The 18,751-nt window shown below is 37.5% G+C and overlaps 2 protein-coding genes across 2 annotated transcripts in view; both read left to right on the top strand.

Annotated features, from left to right (window-relative positions):
- Positions 1–2,336: 2,336 nt before the first annotated feature.
- Positions 2,337–15,504, top strand: LOC137973266 (NIPA-like protein 2). Its single transcript, XM_068820041.1, has 13 exons — positions 2,337–2,557; positions 5,108–5,176; positions 6,090–6,157; positions 7,479–7,582; positions 8,603–8,662; positions 9,422–9,474; positions 9,980–10,048; positions 10,172–10,268; positions 11,389–11,524; positions 11,959–12,047; positions 12,808–12,871; positions 12,975–13,075; positions 14,008–15,504. Exons 1-13 carry the CDS (start codon positions 2,513–2,515, stop codon positions 14,151–14,153), a joined length of 1,101 nt encoding a protein of 366 aa, XP_068676142.1. The 5' UTR covers positions 2,337–2,512; the 3' UTR covers positions 14,154–15,504.
- Positions 15,505–18,033: 2,529 nt separating this feature from the next.
- The window catches only part of LOC137972499 (26S proteasome non-ATPase regulatory subunit 10-like), a 1,407-nt gene continuing 689 nt past the window's right edge, over positions 18,034–18,751 (top strand). Inside the window, exon 1 of the mRNA XM_068819252.1 lies at positions 18,034–18,555. Coding sequence (XP_068675353.1) covers positions 18,034–18,555 — 522 coding nt within the window. The remainder of the gene's footprint in view (positions 18,556–18,751) is intronic.

Raw genomic sequence — 18,751 nt, 5'->3', positions numbered from 1 at the left:
TCGAATGATTTTCCTGCTACTGCATTTGAAAAACAACCGAGTTTTCCTCCCGGTTTTCTTTACATGATCTTTGTTGAGGTTACATTCTGTCCCCCAATTAATCTAGAACAACCAGTTATGGTCTTAAGTCTTTGTCCTTACTTAATCAGCTAAGTTGTGGAATGCGCTACTGAGTTAACAGGTTGTATAATGAGAATCCAGGGAAACATTTTCTATAACCGCTTTTCTTTTGAATTAAGTAATTTTTCTTTAAATGTTTTCTATGAATTTAGTTATGTGTCCGTATATGCCATGTATCCCGTAGTGCTTGTATGATGTAGAGTATTCGCATTGCTGGATTTTTGCACAAATGACTTCATGGATAACAGGGGTGAGTTCTTTATGAAACCATGCAGGTACTCCGTCTGATTATCCGGTGGCTTTCCGTGAATTAATCTCTTAAGGGTAGCTCTTACCTGGCCGATATAGGGGTAGGTGGAACCCGATCTACAAGACTGCCTCAAAGATCATTGAGCAGCAAAGAGTAAGGTTCCCTGTGTTTCCATGGTGCCCCGGTTCGGTGGGATATATTTTATATTTGTTTTGTTTTTACTCCCAGTTTTCTTTTGTGGAACAGTTCGAAACCCAAGTGGATTTGGTAATTACTTGACATATTGTGCCTATCCCAAAGTTCGTATGGAGTGGCATTAGTCTGGAAGCCATTGCACTCATTCTTAAATACGAGAATCTGAGTAAAGGTTAATCTCGATTTGGAAGGGTTTTATTTGGCCCAGATAGTTAGGTGTCCACTACCAGAAGCAGTCTATCCTCCATATTATCCCTCACATTTTTATTTTTAGAAGCACCTCCAAGGGGAGTTTTCGTGGGTGTTTTCTCAAAAGGCAATCATAGGAGGCCTATAGGTCATCCACTGATTACGTGACATGCAGCCGCTACCGAAACGCAAAGGTATTTCAAAGTATAGCAGTTTTAAAAATGAAAAGACATCGGACAGGGTTGACTCAAAGATACCATACGTATGGAATCATCCCCAGGGCGCTTTTCCCTGCTTTGGGTCGGAAAGCCAGGCAAAAGCGCCCTGGGGAAAGGAAAGGAACTTTATTTAAGTGTCTAGTAGATTTAGCGCTGGAGCACTTATTGGGGACACTGTAAAGTGAAATTAACAATTAACACAACAATTCAAATGTTGGTTTTTGAGGAGGGGAAACCGGAGTACCCGGAGAAAACCTCTCGGTGCAGAGTAGAGAACCAACAAACTCAACCCACATATGACGCCGAGTCGAGGGATCGAACCTGGGCCACATTGGTGGGAAGCGAGTGCTCTCACCACTGCGCCATCCCTGCACCCCAAGCAAAGGACGGGGGGGGGGGGGGGGTGAGCAAAGCGACGGGCAAAGCCTGTACTCTTCTTTCCTTCGACGCGGAATGGGGTCTGAATAAACCTTGTGAAGGTGGAAATCTTGGGCACAATTTATTGTTACCATGCTGATCGATGCCCCAGACAAAAAGTATTGTTATTTCAGGTCTTAAAAGTCAAGGGTACATGATTTTTCAGAACGCCGAACGAGCTTAATTATAAACCAAACTAATGTGGATACAAGTGAATGAAGGGGGTAGTTTCTAAAGAAACTGTGGTGCTGCGTCGGTGGGGAAGTAGTATACATAAATTTGGTTTTATCAACGGAGTTGATAATGTAAATTGGTCACCATACAGAGATTCTAAAAGCTGACGTTCCGAGCGTTAGCCCTTCGCTCTGACGAAGGGCTAACGCTCGAAACGGCAGAAACGGGCTTTTACTTCGGGTAGAGGAGCACAGAACGCGTCATCAGAAAAGAATGCAAATGCGAGAAATTTACTCACAAATAATTAGTACATGGAAGTTTGGCAGTGTGGAAGTTTGACAGCCTGTGGAAATGTGGAAGTCTGGCAGTGTGGGTTAGGGTTCGTGTTCGGGTTAGGGTCACTACCACACTGCCAAACGTCCACGCAGTTCCACACTTCCACTCTGCCAAACTTTATAAACAGAACAGCAACGAAATTTTAATTTACCCTATTTGGAGTGCGACAAAGAGCTTTCCATATAAATTAGCTCATAGGAGAAGGAAAAAGGAGGTAAAATTTTTGCAAGTGATAATCCAATGTAAGGCTATTTCTAGATTTATAAATAAACAACCCATTCAGGCATTGTAGGTGGGTAGCTACTTGGTGTAGGCACCGTCAGTGTAGGTGCGATGAGGGCTAGCTAGGGAACCTGGCACACTTACTGAACCATGGGAAATATTTGATATAATTATTACTTGTTAATTTATTCGAATGTATGCACTCTATTTTCATTTTCAATAGACAGCAGCACGGTATTTATTCTCAAACGATCTTGATAATATTTAGCACTGTGATACGTCTTAAAACATGGATTGGCACCTTAATACAGGTGCTTGGTACAAGTTTGTGTTCTCTACTCGATGAAAAATTGCGAAACGAATAGTCACCAATGTTGTGCTTGAGACAAAGATGGTCGCTGGAGAAGATTCGAGCACCCAAACGGTCTCGTCAAAGGTGTGTTGGTAACTTGATTTTTTTTAACAGTTCGTCTTTTTTTCATGATCGAATGATTCATCTCAACACCTTTCCTTGCGTTTCTAAACCATATGAATCAACTGTTATGTAGGTCTACGCTGTGGTATGATTCGATCGGTCATTTACATGTAAGCTGATTCAAAGCAAGTATACGGGCTTGGGCGGCTATCGAAAAAATATTCGACTTTTCAAAGCTGTAATAATTCTCCTTCACAAGCGATTTCGCACACAAATATCACGAACCGAGATTGTTTCGTTTAGATTTCTCCATCGTTTATCTTTCAAAAAGGTCAAACATACATGATCTGTCAGATCAGTTGTCTTTTAAGATATGTTTTGAAGGCGCGAGATCTGTGTGTGTACAAAAACTTACAATGTAAATTTCATCAGCTCGGCGAACCATGAAAATATTCGAGTTTACTCTATCCTGTGAAATCGTTGGTCGTTGCCTGTTCTATTTGTAGTGTCATTAAATAAGTTTGAGCACGAAAGGCGATCGAAACGAAGTGTTTCAATGTCATGTCGATTACTGTCTTTGTATGGCGGAAATCACGGAAGTTTGGGAGGATATTCGCCTGAACCCACCAAATCGCCAGTTTCCCGCGCATCGTTGGACATTTAACGGAGAACTGACTTCTTCTAGCTTGTTAGAAAAAGAAAGTATTTTAAATGCGAAATTGACAATTGACGAAAAACTAACATACATCGTTTTCATACTTTTTCACCTGTTTCCATTAATTATTTTTTTGAAGGAATTATTTTTTATCCCATTTCTTAGGGTTTAATGGATGGTTGAAAGTCCATCAAAATTATTTGTCGCGTTTCACTGTTGAAATTATTCAATACAATAGTTATCGTTTGGTAAAGTGTAAAAGATCAAACTTTTAATAATATTGTACTTCTTTGATATACATGCAGTAATATTAATGTTCGGATAATCATTTTCCGAACATTAATATGGGATATGGTTATCACCTATACTTCAAGGCTTTTGGCCAATTCTCGGTTTTCACATGACGTTACGGCGGCCATGTTGGAGCCCCTTCCAAATCCTCCGGGAATTTAACTCTATTGTTGTGCAAACGTTTTCTTTTGTTTCGTTGAAAAACATGGCTGTTGATCACATGAGTGAAAACCAACAATTGGAGTGCAATTCCATGGTGTACCAAAGGAACAACTTCACCTTGCACCTTGGGAGTTCAAAAGTCACACTGTTTGGATCTGTGATTCAGTGTGATTCCCTTCAAACAGTTTGTTATGTACACAAGGCTGCTGCCTACGAAAATTTTAAAGGGGCCCTCAGCTAAACACTGAGAACTTAGGAGCCCAACATACGAAGTGAAAGGTGTTGCTTTGAAAAAAATTAAGGCGCCCAGAGCTATTCTTTGGGAGCCCCAGGCTACCGGGTTCCTGTTAGGCAACAGCCTTGTGTACATGTACAGTGTAGTAGCCTTGCAGGCTATGATGGGGGTATAGAAGTGTTGGTACATATGTAGTGGTACTTGTAGTAGTCCAGGAACCATAATTATACAGTACTCAGCCGTCTCAAAACCGGCAACGGCTCAATGAGCCCCCTCCTCAGAAAGCTTGACCGTTTCCTTCCAGTCAGAAAATGTCAGACACAACACATTTTTAGCTCGAATGTCAAGTCACTGGAGATATTATAAAAACTTGAAAAAAGCTTGTTTGACCTAGACATGAAGCTTGCATCCTTTGGGCGCTCGCTTGGGTGCCTTTAGCACCAAACTGTCTCCACTTTCCTTATGATCTGCTCCCCAAAAATATTTTGAGAAGGCTGAGTACTACAGGTACATGTAAGTAGTTTGGAAATCTTTCCTTAATGCTTAGAAGGAAGTTACTGTAATGTAAGTGTTATTTTTATAAGTATGGGAGGTGCAGTGGCCTCATGGTTAGTGTGCTCGACTCCGGATCGATTGGTCTGGGTTCGGACCCTGGCCGGGGACATTGTGTTGCATTCTTGGGCAAGACACTTTACTCTCACGGTGCTTCTCTCCACCCAGGTGCATAAATGGGTACCGGCGAATTTAATGCTGGGGGTAACCCTGAGATGGACTGGCATCCCATCCAGCAGGGATCAGAAATACTCCTAGTCGCTTCATGCTACAGAAACACGGATAAGCTCTCTCCTAATGGGCCACTTGGCTCCTAAGCAGACTTTACCTTTTTAAGTACTGGAGAAAGACAACAGAGTTTAAGGATGTGGGTTTTCAGTCTTCAAATTATATTGAATAAAAACGATATTCATAATTGATAACTTGTGATTATTCTCCAGAGGAAGTACCAAAATTTTTTTCCATCAAATCTTAGCAACTTGTATGTACATGTATCTAATACTGTGGAAATGTACATGTAGAAGGCATTTTGAAAATTATTTTTCCTTCAACTTTATGTATTTCACTGGCTAAATAAAATATTTCAGTTAATTACTTTAAGGAAAATGTTTGTATTAAGAAAAATGTTGTATTGTGATGTTAATGTGATTTTTATCTCATTTCTTCTATTTTCCAGAATATCTTTATTGGAGCTGCATTGGCAATCATAGGAAATCTGCTGATCAGTGTTTCTATGAATATACAGGTCAACAGAATTTACATGAATTTTGTGTTTCTTGGCATTGCAATTGAGGTTTTGGCGATAATCTACTGTACATAAATTATTAATTAACCCATTCACACCTCAAACACTGTGGGATGCCCCTCCCCCACCCCCCATTATTGAGGAGTAAAATCGTCTGGCATTAGACGGAGTAACAATGGGTTAATTCAGTTTAATTTAACTTAAGAATTAAAAGTTACCTATCAAAATTCTTGAGACCTTTTTCTTTCTCCTAAGAAAAAACCTATTTTGCTTCAGGCATCTGGTTTTAAGTGCATTCTTTTTATAATATGCTGTAGTTTGGCAGGATGGTCAATTAATACAATGTGATTACATGTACATGTATGCATGGTGTATTAAATTTTAAGTTATCCAATGACATTGTTTTGTTAAAGAACTCTTATCCTTTATTATAAAGTAAAGTGGAAGTTACTTACGGAGAAGGTTTTTAAAGGTACATCATACATGTATGCAAAAAAATGCAAATCCTATGATTAAAATCTGATTGCAAGAAGATTAACTTTTTCTCATAGGAATGGAAGGTCTGTTGTTTCCCCATCAGGCAACCAAATATTGCATGCTGAAATTTCATCTACAGCTGTAGTTCCAAAAAGGGGCATGTTTAATTTTATGCAGCATGCAAAATAATATTTAATTCATGATTTATCAACCATAAATCTTTTTATCATCACTGGGGTTTAATTTTTAATAAGTAACTATTTTGGTTTCAACATATTTGAGTTCTGGTTACTCAGTTATAACTAATAATATTCATAATATTATTATTGTAGTGTCTGAACGAGGAAATTTGGCCTAATTCAATAATACAGACGTGTAATATTGTTTTCTGTGCTCCGTCCAGGCAGGCTAAATTAAATGTTTTTCGTTTATTCAGAAATATTCCCATCTCCGCCAAGCAGAAGAGAAAAGTGAAACACACTATTTAAAGAGTAAAATTTGGTGGTATGTTTTCTTTTTTTTTTTTTCAAGTTTGTATTTTTTGGTATTAAATATTAATAGCTAGCACCTTGGATTCAGTATGATCTGAAAGTTGTTGGATTATAGCCAATGTACAAAGAATATACATTAATGGCAATAATCCATTACACATTTTTTTCTTAAGTGGAATCAAGAAATGTTACCCATAATTATTAAAGATTGTGATAATTTACTCTTGCCACCTAGTTCATTTATTCTTCACTCATTTGTTTATTGGTGCATTCGGTTCCAATTTTGTACATGCAGATGCATTGAACCAAGTTTCCATCCCCTGGTATAATAATACTACATGTAGGTTCTCTTTGATGCAGGATTCTATCGCTAGATTAGGACCAAAACTATGAAATTCGCTAAATAACAACACATGAGCTCCCTCGTAAGGGTTTTAAAAAAGTATTCCATAAATACATGTATGTTCCTATCTTTATTGACTTCTGAGGATGCTTATATTGATTTGCCCACCATTATTGTTCAGAAATTTTACATAAATATCTACACAGCAACCTCCATCTTCTAATATATATATATGTATAATTATGATCTTCCACTATTACGCCATTTTACCATATTTGGTCAAGAGAACGCGCAAAATATGAGATGGTAATACACTGTAGTGTCTGGGTTTAGAACAGAGCAAATACAAACGGAACAGCATTTTTTCAATGAAAGAAATTGTTTCAACGTGATACAAGGCCTGAGAATTTAGCTTGTCATCGCTTGTCTCTCGTCATTTCGTTTATACAATCAAATAGAGGACATTTGGCTGGCTTTCTGTGCTGTTTACATCGTTCGCAAGCACCCTGAAGGACAGGTGATGCATTTTTTTAGAAACACTCTTACCAGATAAAATTGAATCAAAATAACACCTGTTTGTAGTGGAATAATATTATATCTACATGTATGTATTTTTTGCTATCTGTACAGTACGTTTCTTATTTTTCTGCAACTTATGTTAAATTTTGTGGCTACTTCTCATTTTCATTTTACTGTCTTTTATTTTGTTCAAACTTGACAAGCTGTGATGGCGACCTTCTTTTATCTGTTGCTTCCCACCTCAACTAGCCAATGCTACATTGTATCTTTGGGAAGTGACCATTTGTATTTTTCTTCTTTGCATTAGTGGGAAATAAAGTTGAAGTTAAAGTTGTCAGGGCACATTAAGTGTTGCCATGCAAAATTTTAGCACATGTACATTTGGCCTATTGAGAGCTGGAAATCATAACAGGAAATGGTCAAATATTATTAGTAATAACAATGACCCTTTTCTAAAACATTTTATTTTCAGGGTGGGTCTAATATTAATGGTTCTTGGAGAAATAGGAAACTTCTCAGCTTATGGCTTCTCTCCAGCTTCTTTGGTTGCACCTCTAGGAACCACAACTGTCATTGGTATGTACCATACAATGTACATTTGCTTCATTCCTCAGCAAAACCACAATTCTTTCAAGGTACATGTACATTATAGCTGTGTAAGGGATTATGAGGAAATGATCCAACAGTGATGGCATTGATGTGTACAGTACCGCTCAGATATACGTTAACTGCGCATACGCAGTGTATACGCATATACATTGTATATATGCCTATACTTGTATGCACATACGCGTATACGTACTTATACATGTACGCACATACGCGTATATTCATGTGCGTCTGATTTTCCTTTGTTATTCAGTACCATAAATTTCCTTTGTGTTGCATTGTTGAGTAAAACAAGAACTTTTGGATCTGAACAAAGCGTGACGAGCCGATAATTTTAGTGAAATTGGCTACTGCATGTATTCCCTCCAAAAAGAAGTGGGCTCATCTTTTAAGTATTAATTTACAGCATCAGAATGTTCCATACACAAGAAGATCTGTGTATAATGTTGGCAGTGCAAAAGATAGTTTTCAACCCAAGAACCAATAATAATCTAGCTACAAATAAGCTACATGGGTGTACATGTAAAATAAAAATGAAATAATTTGCTCTATAATCAGCCATTGGATGCTGCATAATTTACACTTTTTTATCACAGTTTATCAGATGCCCTGATGAAACTGGCTAAAACTAGTTGGATCTCTAGTGGCAAGGAGGCCATAATTATAACTGTTGTGGTTCAATTTAATTTATTACTTGGTTCATATTTTGCAAACCACATGTACTTTAATTTTGATTTTTTCTTTGTTTTAGATTATGATAATGAATATTAGACAATAATTATTAAAAAAAATCAAAATTGAACTTGTTTGATAAGTTTAATAAACCAAGAAAAAAATAAAATGAACCACAACATAACCACTGTACCATAAACCATAACAATGGCTAGATGGAGTCATAAGGATTATGGACAGGAATAGATCTCTTGTTTTGTGTTCCCACTTTATTGTTTTTTCTCCATTACAATGTATGTATCTTGTCTCTTGTAGCAAATGCCATTATAGCTGTTGTTTTTCTGAGGGAAAGAGTGAGATACCAAGATGTTTTTGGTGAGCTCCAAGTGGCATGTTTGCCATAAAATTATTATATTAATTTTTTTGTTCACCTTGCACTGGACCTTCAGTTTTCCTGCCTTAAACAAATTAATGCCACCTTGTTTTCTAATATGTATTTTTTCATTCTTAATGGAATGAAGGATTGTTTGATTGACTGACTTCTGGTTCATACAATATTATCATTTAAAAGTATTTGACGATAAACAATGGCTATAAAAATCATACTTCTTAATATGAACTAATGTCATTATCAAGTCAAGAAATGAGAGTTGGTAAGAATGTTAAATACTAGATACACAAATAATAGTCAATTAAAAACGGATAAAAGTGAAGAATACTCTGTTACCAATTATTAATCAATAACTATTGTTTTCATCTACCCGTAGTATTTTAAAATTCTTACCAACTCTCATTATTTGACTTGATAGTGATGTTAGTTGAATGTCAAAATGTTGTCATTTTTGACTTGTTTAGTATTTTCATTACGATATAATATTTTTTTATCGCTGTTGTTTATCATCAAACATTATTATTATATGAATAATAGATCAATTAAGTGATTCTCTGTTCAATTCCTGGTTATAAAAACAGCTGTACGAAGAAATTTTGTTTAATGTACAAAAAAATGTCTGCTTTTTAGAATGCAGCAGCGCTGATTAAAAGTGTCATAAACCATTGAGCCTTAATAATTTAGTGTAAGACTGTTAAGAGAAAGTTCATCTTACACATACATGTATATTTTTCGTTTCACAGGTGTGACCCTTGCAATTGTTGGTGCTTTCTTGCTTGTAACATTCTCAACAAAGGTACAATTATAAATTTTATTGTTTACCGTGTATCAATGATTCCTTTTTTTTTTTTTTCTAACTTTATATCAATTTTACTCTGTCTCTTGTCGAGTAAACTGTCCTGTGACAAAAATCAGTATTTTTCTTCTGGTCACCCCTTCTTATCCTACAGTGTACTATCCGAGGTAATTGTAATCTTTTTTTTTTTTCTGATAGATTAATTTAATCCATTGACACTGCAAACTCAACCCTATCAAAAGCATTGTGAAGAACTCAGAAAACCATGTGAATTTCACTAAAGTTCTCACTGGGATTTCACAGAGTTAGCACATGGTTATATTCACATCTCATTTCACAGAAATGTGAAATACCATGTGAAACTGGCTCCACAGCTCTGCTGCCCAGTGATTAGTCTGACACTTCACACTTTCTGGTTGTCAGTACAGTTGCATTGTAAAAATTTATTTTAAAGCGGCATCTATATTATTATATTAATTATTTTATTATTCTTTGCTATTGTCAGGAAACATCAGAATTAACTGGAAGAGAATTGGCAGTTTATTTGCGTCAATGGCCCTTCCTGGTCTATGTAGTATGTTTTTTTGTCTGCTTTTTCATCCAAGATTACATGTACTTTATTTACATGTATACAATAAAGTAGAAAAGTTAAAACTTCCGTTTAAAAAAATTTACCATATCTTTGATTTATTTGCAGATTCTAGAAATTATAATATTTTGCACTTTGATGTTTGTTCAATGGCGCTATGACCTGGAAAATGTGGTTATATTCCTTCTCCTTGTGGCATTATTAGGTAATGTTTTCTTGACCTTTTATCATTCATTTCAGGGGTTTAAAGTGAGAGTTGTATCATTTCCTTTGTTTTGCTTTGCACAGTATATCACAGGGACATGTACACTGACCTTTGACCCGTGACCTTTGTTTTAGACCCTTTGTAGTCATTGTGAAAGTAACAATTTCACCTACCTTATTTTGTTTTAAGTTTCTGAATTTTTGAACCCATATTCCTTTTTCAAATTTTGATTGATTGTGCTAAAAACAGTAAATCCCTGACCCCTAATCCGTGGTCTCCCTTTTTCATCAGTTAAGCTTCTGGAGTATCAAGTATTTATGAGTCAATGAGTCAATGATTTGAGCCATGAGCCAATGAGTTAGTGCAGTTACCCTAACCCATAAAATGAAAGGTAAAATTTTAGAGAGTGCTTAAGCCTAATCACTGAAACAAGGGCTTACGCTTAATCAATAAATTATTGCTATATTGACTGTGAGTCTCATTGACTCATGACTCATGACTCATTGACCATTTGACTCATAAATCATGGGACCAATTGCCTAAACTTAAAGGGACACTTTTTGTTGGATGTCAAAATTGGACGTGCATCTAATTAGATGCATTTAATTTCTGGACATAGGTAAGTGGGGACCTCAAGGTTCTGCAGTAAATGTTTGGAAGCCATCTGCAAAAATTGGGTCCAAATTTGCAAGGAAGTCTGTTGCTGAAAAGCCAAACTAAGTGTATTAAACTCTTGGTGGCCGCTTAATAGAGGTGAAAGCAATAGGAGAACTATCATCGGGATGGCCAAAAGGTGGCCGCGGGTGCTTAATGGAGGTGGCTGCTTAGCCCTTTCGCACCTCAAATGCCCTAGGATACCCCCCATTCACGAATAAAATTGTCTGGCATTAGACAGAGTAAAGTCTTACTCTCAGGGATCAATGGGTTAATGAAGGTTTGATTTACAATAAAATTATTATTCTGCAATATTATTATTTCGGGACTTTGATTACTGGCCGCTTAATAGAGCATGGCCACTTGAAAAGGTGTCTGCTTAATGGGGGTTCCACTGTATTTATTGATAACATTATTGTTGTAATCAGCACACTGCATGTAATTCTCATTTTGATTCTTCCTTCAGGTTCCCTAACAGTTATATCTGCTAAGGCTGTGTCTTCAATGGTTAACATAACGTTGAGTGGAAACAGTCAATTGGGGCACCCCCTCTTTTATGTAATGTTGATTATCATGATCACCACTGCTATAGCTCAAGTCAAGTAAGTTATACATTAAGGGTTCATTCTCAAGCTTCAAAAAAACCAATTGATTTCTCTTCTTGTTAAAATTATGTACAAAAGCCTTAAAGGAGAGTTATCACAATAGCTCTCACAGTCAGATACATGTACAATTTTGACCACAAAAATATGTACGGTTGTATGCACATCATGACCATACTGTAGGAGTTATTACTGCTCAGTGTGTGTACTTGTACGGTAGTTTTATTTTCAAGAATGGTCACACTTTAAATTGATTTTCGCCCAAAGGCTTAAAAGATAGAAACATCTTGTACATCATAGTAGATAGCACAAGTACAGCTCTGGTCCTCTCATCTGACAAAAAAAAATTATTACTCTATGAGAGTTACCCTATAAAAAGACGGCATCCGCCATAAGCACAATAGATTAAGAAATGATTTTTCACTCTCTTGCAGATTTCTTAATCGAGCAATGCAGTCATTTGATGCAACTGTTGTTGTTCCTACAAATTTTGTTTTGTTCACAATTAGTGCCATTATAAGTGGTAAGTATGGGTGATATGATTCATTTTAAGTTTATGAATCAATAAGTCTCTGTTGTCAGTTATTGATATTCTGGTACAGTGTACACTTCGGAACTTTATTTGACTTTATAAATAGACATTGACATACATGTACATGTATGTACACATAGGGTGGGGTTTGTTTCCAATCCACATTAATTAAGTATTCCATTTATTGCTCAGTGACCAAGTTAAAAATGTTTTGATTAGGTTTCATTTCTGATGTGCTGTAGTTTAGTATTAGCTTTACATGAGAAAAGCAGTAAGTTTATTTTATTCTTAAGTCAAGGTCACTTTCACTCAAAGACTGGGGAAATTACATGTACAGACAAGAAAGGATTCGTTCGCAGAGTCAAGGTCAATGCAAAATGTGCTCATCTCGAGTGTCTTGTGGACATTTCCACCAAACTGCCACTACAATGTTTCCTGTTTTGTACAACAGATGTTCCCTACATGTACTCTTAGACTAATATTATAACTTCTCCCCTGTGAACACCTCTTCTCCACGGCATAATTGCCATGGAATCTGTCTTAAAGGAGCTGTAGTAGGAATTTTTTCTTTTTCTAAAATAAAACTCTTTTTAATGGATCTGTTTTCTTTTTTCTCTCCTTATGCAAATTATATACATGTAGTATGGTACATGACTACATGAATGCATTATTTATGGTTCTGTTGGGGAAAACATTTAGAACTTGTTATAGTAAGACAAATGATTCAAAATGTCTCATTTTCCTTTTTCAGGTATTGTTTTATATAGAGAATTCTATGGACTTACATTCCTAGAAATATTTATGTTTCTCTTTGGGTAAGTGTACATTGGCTATCAGCCAAAAGATGTATTATAAATTTGGGAGAGTAGAAGAAAAATATGCTCAATTTATCTTTCATTTAAACCACTTTTGTTGCAGATGTGTTTTGTCATTTGTTGGTGTGTATTACATCACATCAGAAAGGAAACAGGAAGAATCTGATGAACAGTTGTTGCTCACTAATGCTGACTTATTCCCTGGTATGTCTCTTGTGATGGATTTGTACGTAGCACATAAAAGATTTTTATGTACTGTAAGGTTTGCTTGTACTGGTTGAACTCTTCAGCATCAGATGAGTAAAAAAATCTAGAAAGGTTTGTAGGGGATTTGAACCTGGACAAACCGCTTCCTTGCCCTTGTCTAAAACCCTTTTTGCATTAAGTAAATCATATTATTTTGGCTTCTCATCCCTCTCCCAGAAACATTGTTGAGACACAGCTATGTAGGTTATTTGCACTTCTTTGGAAACAATATTGTGTTGAGTGTGTGTGTGTGTGTGTGTGTGTGTGGGGGGGGGGGAGGGGGGTAAGGCTGATGGTAAAGTAAAGGTAAAGTCTCTGTTACGAGCCTAGGAAGGCCCATCAGGCTGGCACTTATCTCCGGTTTCCGTAGCATGAAGCAACTAGGAGTATTTCTACTCCCCCCTGGATGGGATGCTAGTCCATCACAGGGTTCCCCCCAGCATTCGCCAGTACCCATTTATACACCTGGGTGGAGAGAGGCACTGTGAGAGTGAAGTGTCTGGGGGGGGGGGGGTGGGGGGAGGCTGCTGATGGAATGGTTCAAAAGTTCCGAAAAATAGGACAACTCTTTACTCATTTTGTCAAGGGAAACTTTGTGAGTTGGAACCACACCCCTTCGTGGCAACAATGTGGTTCATTCACTAACAAACATTCAGCATTGAAAATAAAAGGGTGGTGGGATTACGTGTAAATTCTGAACTTCATTTAGTCTTAACCCATTGACACCTCAAATGCACGAGGACACCCCCAGAATCGTCTGGCTTTAGACAGAGTAAAATCAGTCTGCTAAGTCCCACTCCCTGGTGTCAGTGGGTTAATGGAGGGAAGTTTTTGACTGCTTAAGAAGTTTAAACTAATTTTTTTTCCTTCTTTTTCTTTATTAATTTTAGGATTCCTTTCTTTATCCTCATCTAAACTGATTGCTGTGCAGCCCAGCAATGTGGCAGCGACATCTCATGTTGATTATCCGATGCTGCCTAGCAAACCTTCATATGAGTCAACCGCTGAAACTGAGCAAGCTCTAGGAGAAACATGATTGCGAGTATCACTGAACAATGTTTAGTGGTATAATAATTACATAAGGATGAAATAATTAAAAAAGGATAAAGTATTTAGTGGACCCATTTACAGTAGACCCTGGGAGGTAGATGGGAATTTCTTTTTAAGAAAATGTGGTAAGGTATGGCAAAGCAAATTCCTACCAATAGGTTTGCTTAAGCATTAATTGCATGGACCTTTTTCACGATTGCAGCCACAGAAAATTTCATTAAGCCTCAACATGACGTTTGAAGTTCAAAAGTATCTTTGTTCTAAATAAAATTATTGAGCCCATGAGGTCTATGTAACATACAAATCACATACATAAGTAGAAAAATACTGGCTGTCATTGATAAAAATGGTCTGTCATAATTTTAGACCTAAGTAACTACGTCTTATGAACTGAGTTCAAGGGCCGCACAGTAAGTTAGGGCCCTTGGATAGAAGTGGGTGTGATTGATGTGTACAGAACCAAATCACCGATAATTTATTGATTTAATTTCCCTTCCTTTGGGCAACTGATAATCAGGCAATAAAAGTCAGGCCCCAGTTGTTCAAATGATGGATAGCACTATCCACCAGATGAATCACTATCCAGTGGATGGGTAATAGCGAAACCAATTGCGCTATCCAATGGATAGTGAATTTATACAGTGGATAGTGCTATCCACCTTTTGAGCAACTGGGGCCAGACAGATAGAAAAAATTCAGGCCTGGATCCACGGCCTGGCTTTGCTTGAAGCGGAGCATACATGTGGGGGTGTAAAGTGTAGCTTTCAGGTTAGGGTCACAGGTCATTGTTTTACCATAATTGAAACAACCCAAACCTTTACAAAAATGATAACCTTAAGACTTAAACATTAGTTTTTTTAGGCCAAATGTTAGCAGTTAGTAAAGGTTTGGGTTGTTCCAGCTATGGTGAAACAAATATGACCTTCAATTTGCAGTTTACACCCTCCAGCATTCATGTATCTCTCTTGTGAGCACTGTACAATATTGTATAGATTTATTTCATACTTCTATCTTTGCATAGAAATTGGAAGCTGTTTTCTTTTTAAAGCACCAATATCAGTAAAAAGATTACAACTTGATTGATTTGCCCAATGAGAAATTTCTGTAACTAGATTATTAGAGTAAAAAAGGCACTTTAAGTTGTGTTATTTACTTTCCCAAGGATGGAAAAAGTTGTATTTTTAATGAGAGCATAACACATGGAGTGCTTAGAAGCCTAAAATGGAGTCCTAGCTTGTAGACCCACGGAATAAGAGAAATGCATTTACAAGAATGACAAACAGAAGGATATAAATGTTATTCTTTGGATTATTAAGTGTCTAATCTAATAATAATAAATATAATAATGATAATAATATAATTACTAGAGGAAAACAAAAACTACTTCATGGGCATAATGTCAAGCACCCTGGTGCAACATAGTTACTATGGTGCCAAAGATAGTTTATGAATGGCATATCCCAGTCTCGTCACCAGAGCCTCGGATCTAATGTGCCTCTATCCCTGTTCTCTTTCTCTCTCTTTCTTGTCCTCCCTCACCCCCCCCCCCCCCACCCCACCCCCCTTCTATCTCGCAGACATGCGCAAAAGAAGGAAGATCTCTGAGGACTAGAGTGGATAGATCCAAGACAAATTTGGAACTTTGAGATTGTATTTTGTCTCATACTAAGATCTGAAACAGACACCCCAATAAAACACGGGTCACTTTTGACGGGTCACTCGTTGCAGGAAAATGTTTTTATTACCTTTTTGAAAAGTAAAGGAACGTTTTTAAAGTGTCTAGTCGTTCTATCGCTGAAGCACTAATTGAGGACACTGGAACTGAAATCAATGAATTAACACAACCCAAAAGTTAACCCTCAATGTGGCTAACCCCAGGCCTAGAGTCAGCCAAATTGAGGGTTTTGGGTTAGTTCCAAAAAGATCAAACAATGACCTGCAACGAGTGACCCGTCAAAAGTGACCCGTGTTTTAGACGCGGCCCCCCAACATCAACAATAAATCATGCCCTTGAAACACGTAAGACGAGAATTCCGTTGTTATTATTGTTAAGTTAGATTACTTTCAGAAGTCAAACGCGCATAGAAGGAAATACTGTTACATCTAATTTACACGTTATTTAAACACCTCTTAAGTAGCTGCTGATTGGGTCAAATCTGATACCTTATGAATCTTTTGGATTGATACAATATACGACTCTCTTATTTATAGACCAATTCGGCTAACTCATTGTTGTACCCAATTCAAATCTCTAGGGGTTAAGATGCTTTGTGTATTGCATTTGCATGATAATGTGGCATTCACATTTAAATGATATGGTAATACTTGGAACAAAACGTTTTATTCCCAAAAGACTTGAATTGGGTACAACACTGAGTTAGCCTAATTGGTCTATTGCCTTGCAGCTTATTAAAGAAATACAGGAGCAACTACTAAATTCAGGGTCGCACAGGGTTACCGCATGCAAATTACTCGGAAGCTTTGAAAGAACGAACATTAGGCGCTAATTGTTATTCAATTATATGAAAATAACTGGCCTTGTGTTCTGTGCTTTATACTCAAATGCCCGAATTATAATTTACTATTTGACAATAATAAAAAGGGATTAAAATGACGTTTTGTGCTTATGTCTTGTCTTTTTGAAATGGACTGCTGGTATGTGAATTGCAGATGTGACCAACCTCGTTCCAAGGGGTTTTAATTTTGAAAATACGATGATCATGCCTGATTACAACAAACGATAATTTTGTAGGGAGGGCGTGCAAGAGATGCCCTGCGGCTTTCTAATACAACTGGTATTCTGGAAGAAAACAAAGCATCACCAGACAGCTACCCCATTCCTAAGAGGTGCACCCCCTCCTAAACAAAATTCTGGATCCGCCCCTGTTTTGTCGATCGTGGATTACAGTTGCCAAGCATTAGACGCTCTGACGAAGGGCTAACGCTCGAAACGTCAGCTTTTAGAATCTCTGTACGGTGGCCAATTTACATTATCAACTCCGTTGATAAAACCAAATTTTTGTATACTACTTCCCCACCGACGCAGCACCACAGTTTCTTTAGAAACTACCCCTTCATTCATTCGTCTAAAAATAGTTTGATTTGTGAAAATGCCGTTACGTATACCTAATGCTCCTAACTGATCTACACTGGGTTCTTAGTGGGCTCAGCGTTGGTGGGAAAGGACCTTGCTGTTCAGCCAAGCAACCTACCGCTCCGGTTCGGTTGGTAGTGTTATGCCGTGTTATGTCAAATTATAATACAAGAATGCCCAAGGTGGCATTTAGACTATATGAATAATAATATTTATCTGAAACATCAAACACCTTATCGGCCGGGTTAGATAGGTGGTGTGTGATTGCACATAACGCCGACGACATTTTGTAAGACTCTCTTTAATTACTTATTTTCCTTTCTTGGCGTAGACGGACAGTCATTGCATAGACGACTCAGTTAATCTTGGTGCAGACCGAGAGAGTCCCGGGGTCTGGTGACGAGAACGATACGACTATGTGCGCGCGCCATTCCAACGTAGAGATGTAACGTTATGTTAAAGCGGATACGAAAAAGTGAACTCGAACTGGACACCAGCAAAATTAGTTGATTGGCACTTGCTTCAAACATAAAGACGATAGAGTTTCGTTTCACTTTGAAGTTCAACTCTTGATTCGTAGTTTTTTGAATGTACGTGGCGTGAGCTTTGTCTTCTGTTCCCCTATTCCAGAAATGGCGTGCTGCCAACTGACGAAAGAATATTTTTAAAAAACGTTTACGTGTCTAACGGTGTCTGTAGGGGAGATATTAGAACGAATATCGTAAAGAAGTTCAGAAAATAAAGCTTAAATATCGTGCATAACGAATGGGAAATGATTAGGAAACACGAATCAGTGTCCTCATTTGAATATCTGCCGAGGAATATGCAAAGATTACCGCCATTACATCACTCGGCTCTTATGGGTAATACTAAAAGACTTGGCGAATTGTTGTCGCCGGATAGCACCATTGCCTCTAGTGTCGACACCTACGGACGAACAGCACTTCATGTAGCAGCCTCTCATGGAGTCTACAACAGCCTCAAAGTCCTCTGTAAGAGCTGTTCAAAGGAGACATTGGATCGAGCAGACTGTTATCGTTTCACAGCTTTGCACTACGCTGTTCAAGGAGCGAACACATACTGCGCAAAACTCCTTCTGGAGGCGGGTTCGGATGTAAATCCAACTCAACAGACACTTTATACCCCTCTCCACCTTGCAGCCTTGTATGGTTATCCTGAGTTGGTAGCTCTTCTTTGCCAACACGGTGCTGACGTCCACGCACGCACTCTCTCTCTGGAAACACCTTTGCAAATGGCCACTAGATCTGGCATTCGGATTCGTGAAAGACTCAAGGTGAAGCATAATGAAAAATTAAAGTGCATAAATTCAGTAAAATGCTAATTAATGCAGCTTTCTCATTTATTCCAAATTGCACGAGGAAAAAAATCATGTGATTACCTATACCAAAATCTGTTTTATTCTACGCAAATCACTTTTAATAATCTGGCGCGTGATAACAACACTTGAATCAGTAAAAAAGAAGGGGTTG

The sequence above is a fragment of the Montipora foliosa genome, chromosome 10 (assembly GCF_036669935.1).
Source record: "Montipora foliosa isolate CH-2021 chromosome 10, ASM3666993v2, whole genome shotgun sequence".
Classification (NCBI taxonomy): domain Eukaryota; kingdom Metazoa; phylum Cnidaria; class Anthozoa; order Scleractinia; family Acroporidae; genus Montipora; species Montipora foliosa.
The sequence above is the reverse complement of the archived record's forward strand: the minus strand, read 5'-3'. Positions and strand labels throughout refer to the sequence as shown.

Coding starts and splice junctions, on each gene's coding strand:
- LOC137973266 (XM_068820041.1), top strand. CDS start 2,513: ATGGTCGCTGGAGAAGATTCGAGCACCCAAACGGTCTCGTCAAAG. Junction 2,558..5,107: donor CCCAAACGGTCTCGTCAAAG/GTGTGTTGGTAA, acceptor TCTATTTTCCAG/AATATCTTTATTGGAGCTGC. Junction 6,158..7,478: donor TTAAAGAGTAAAATTTGGTG/GTATGTTTTCTT, acceptor TTTTATTTTCAG/GGTGGGTCTAATATTAATGG.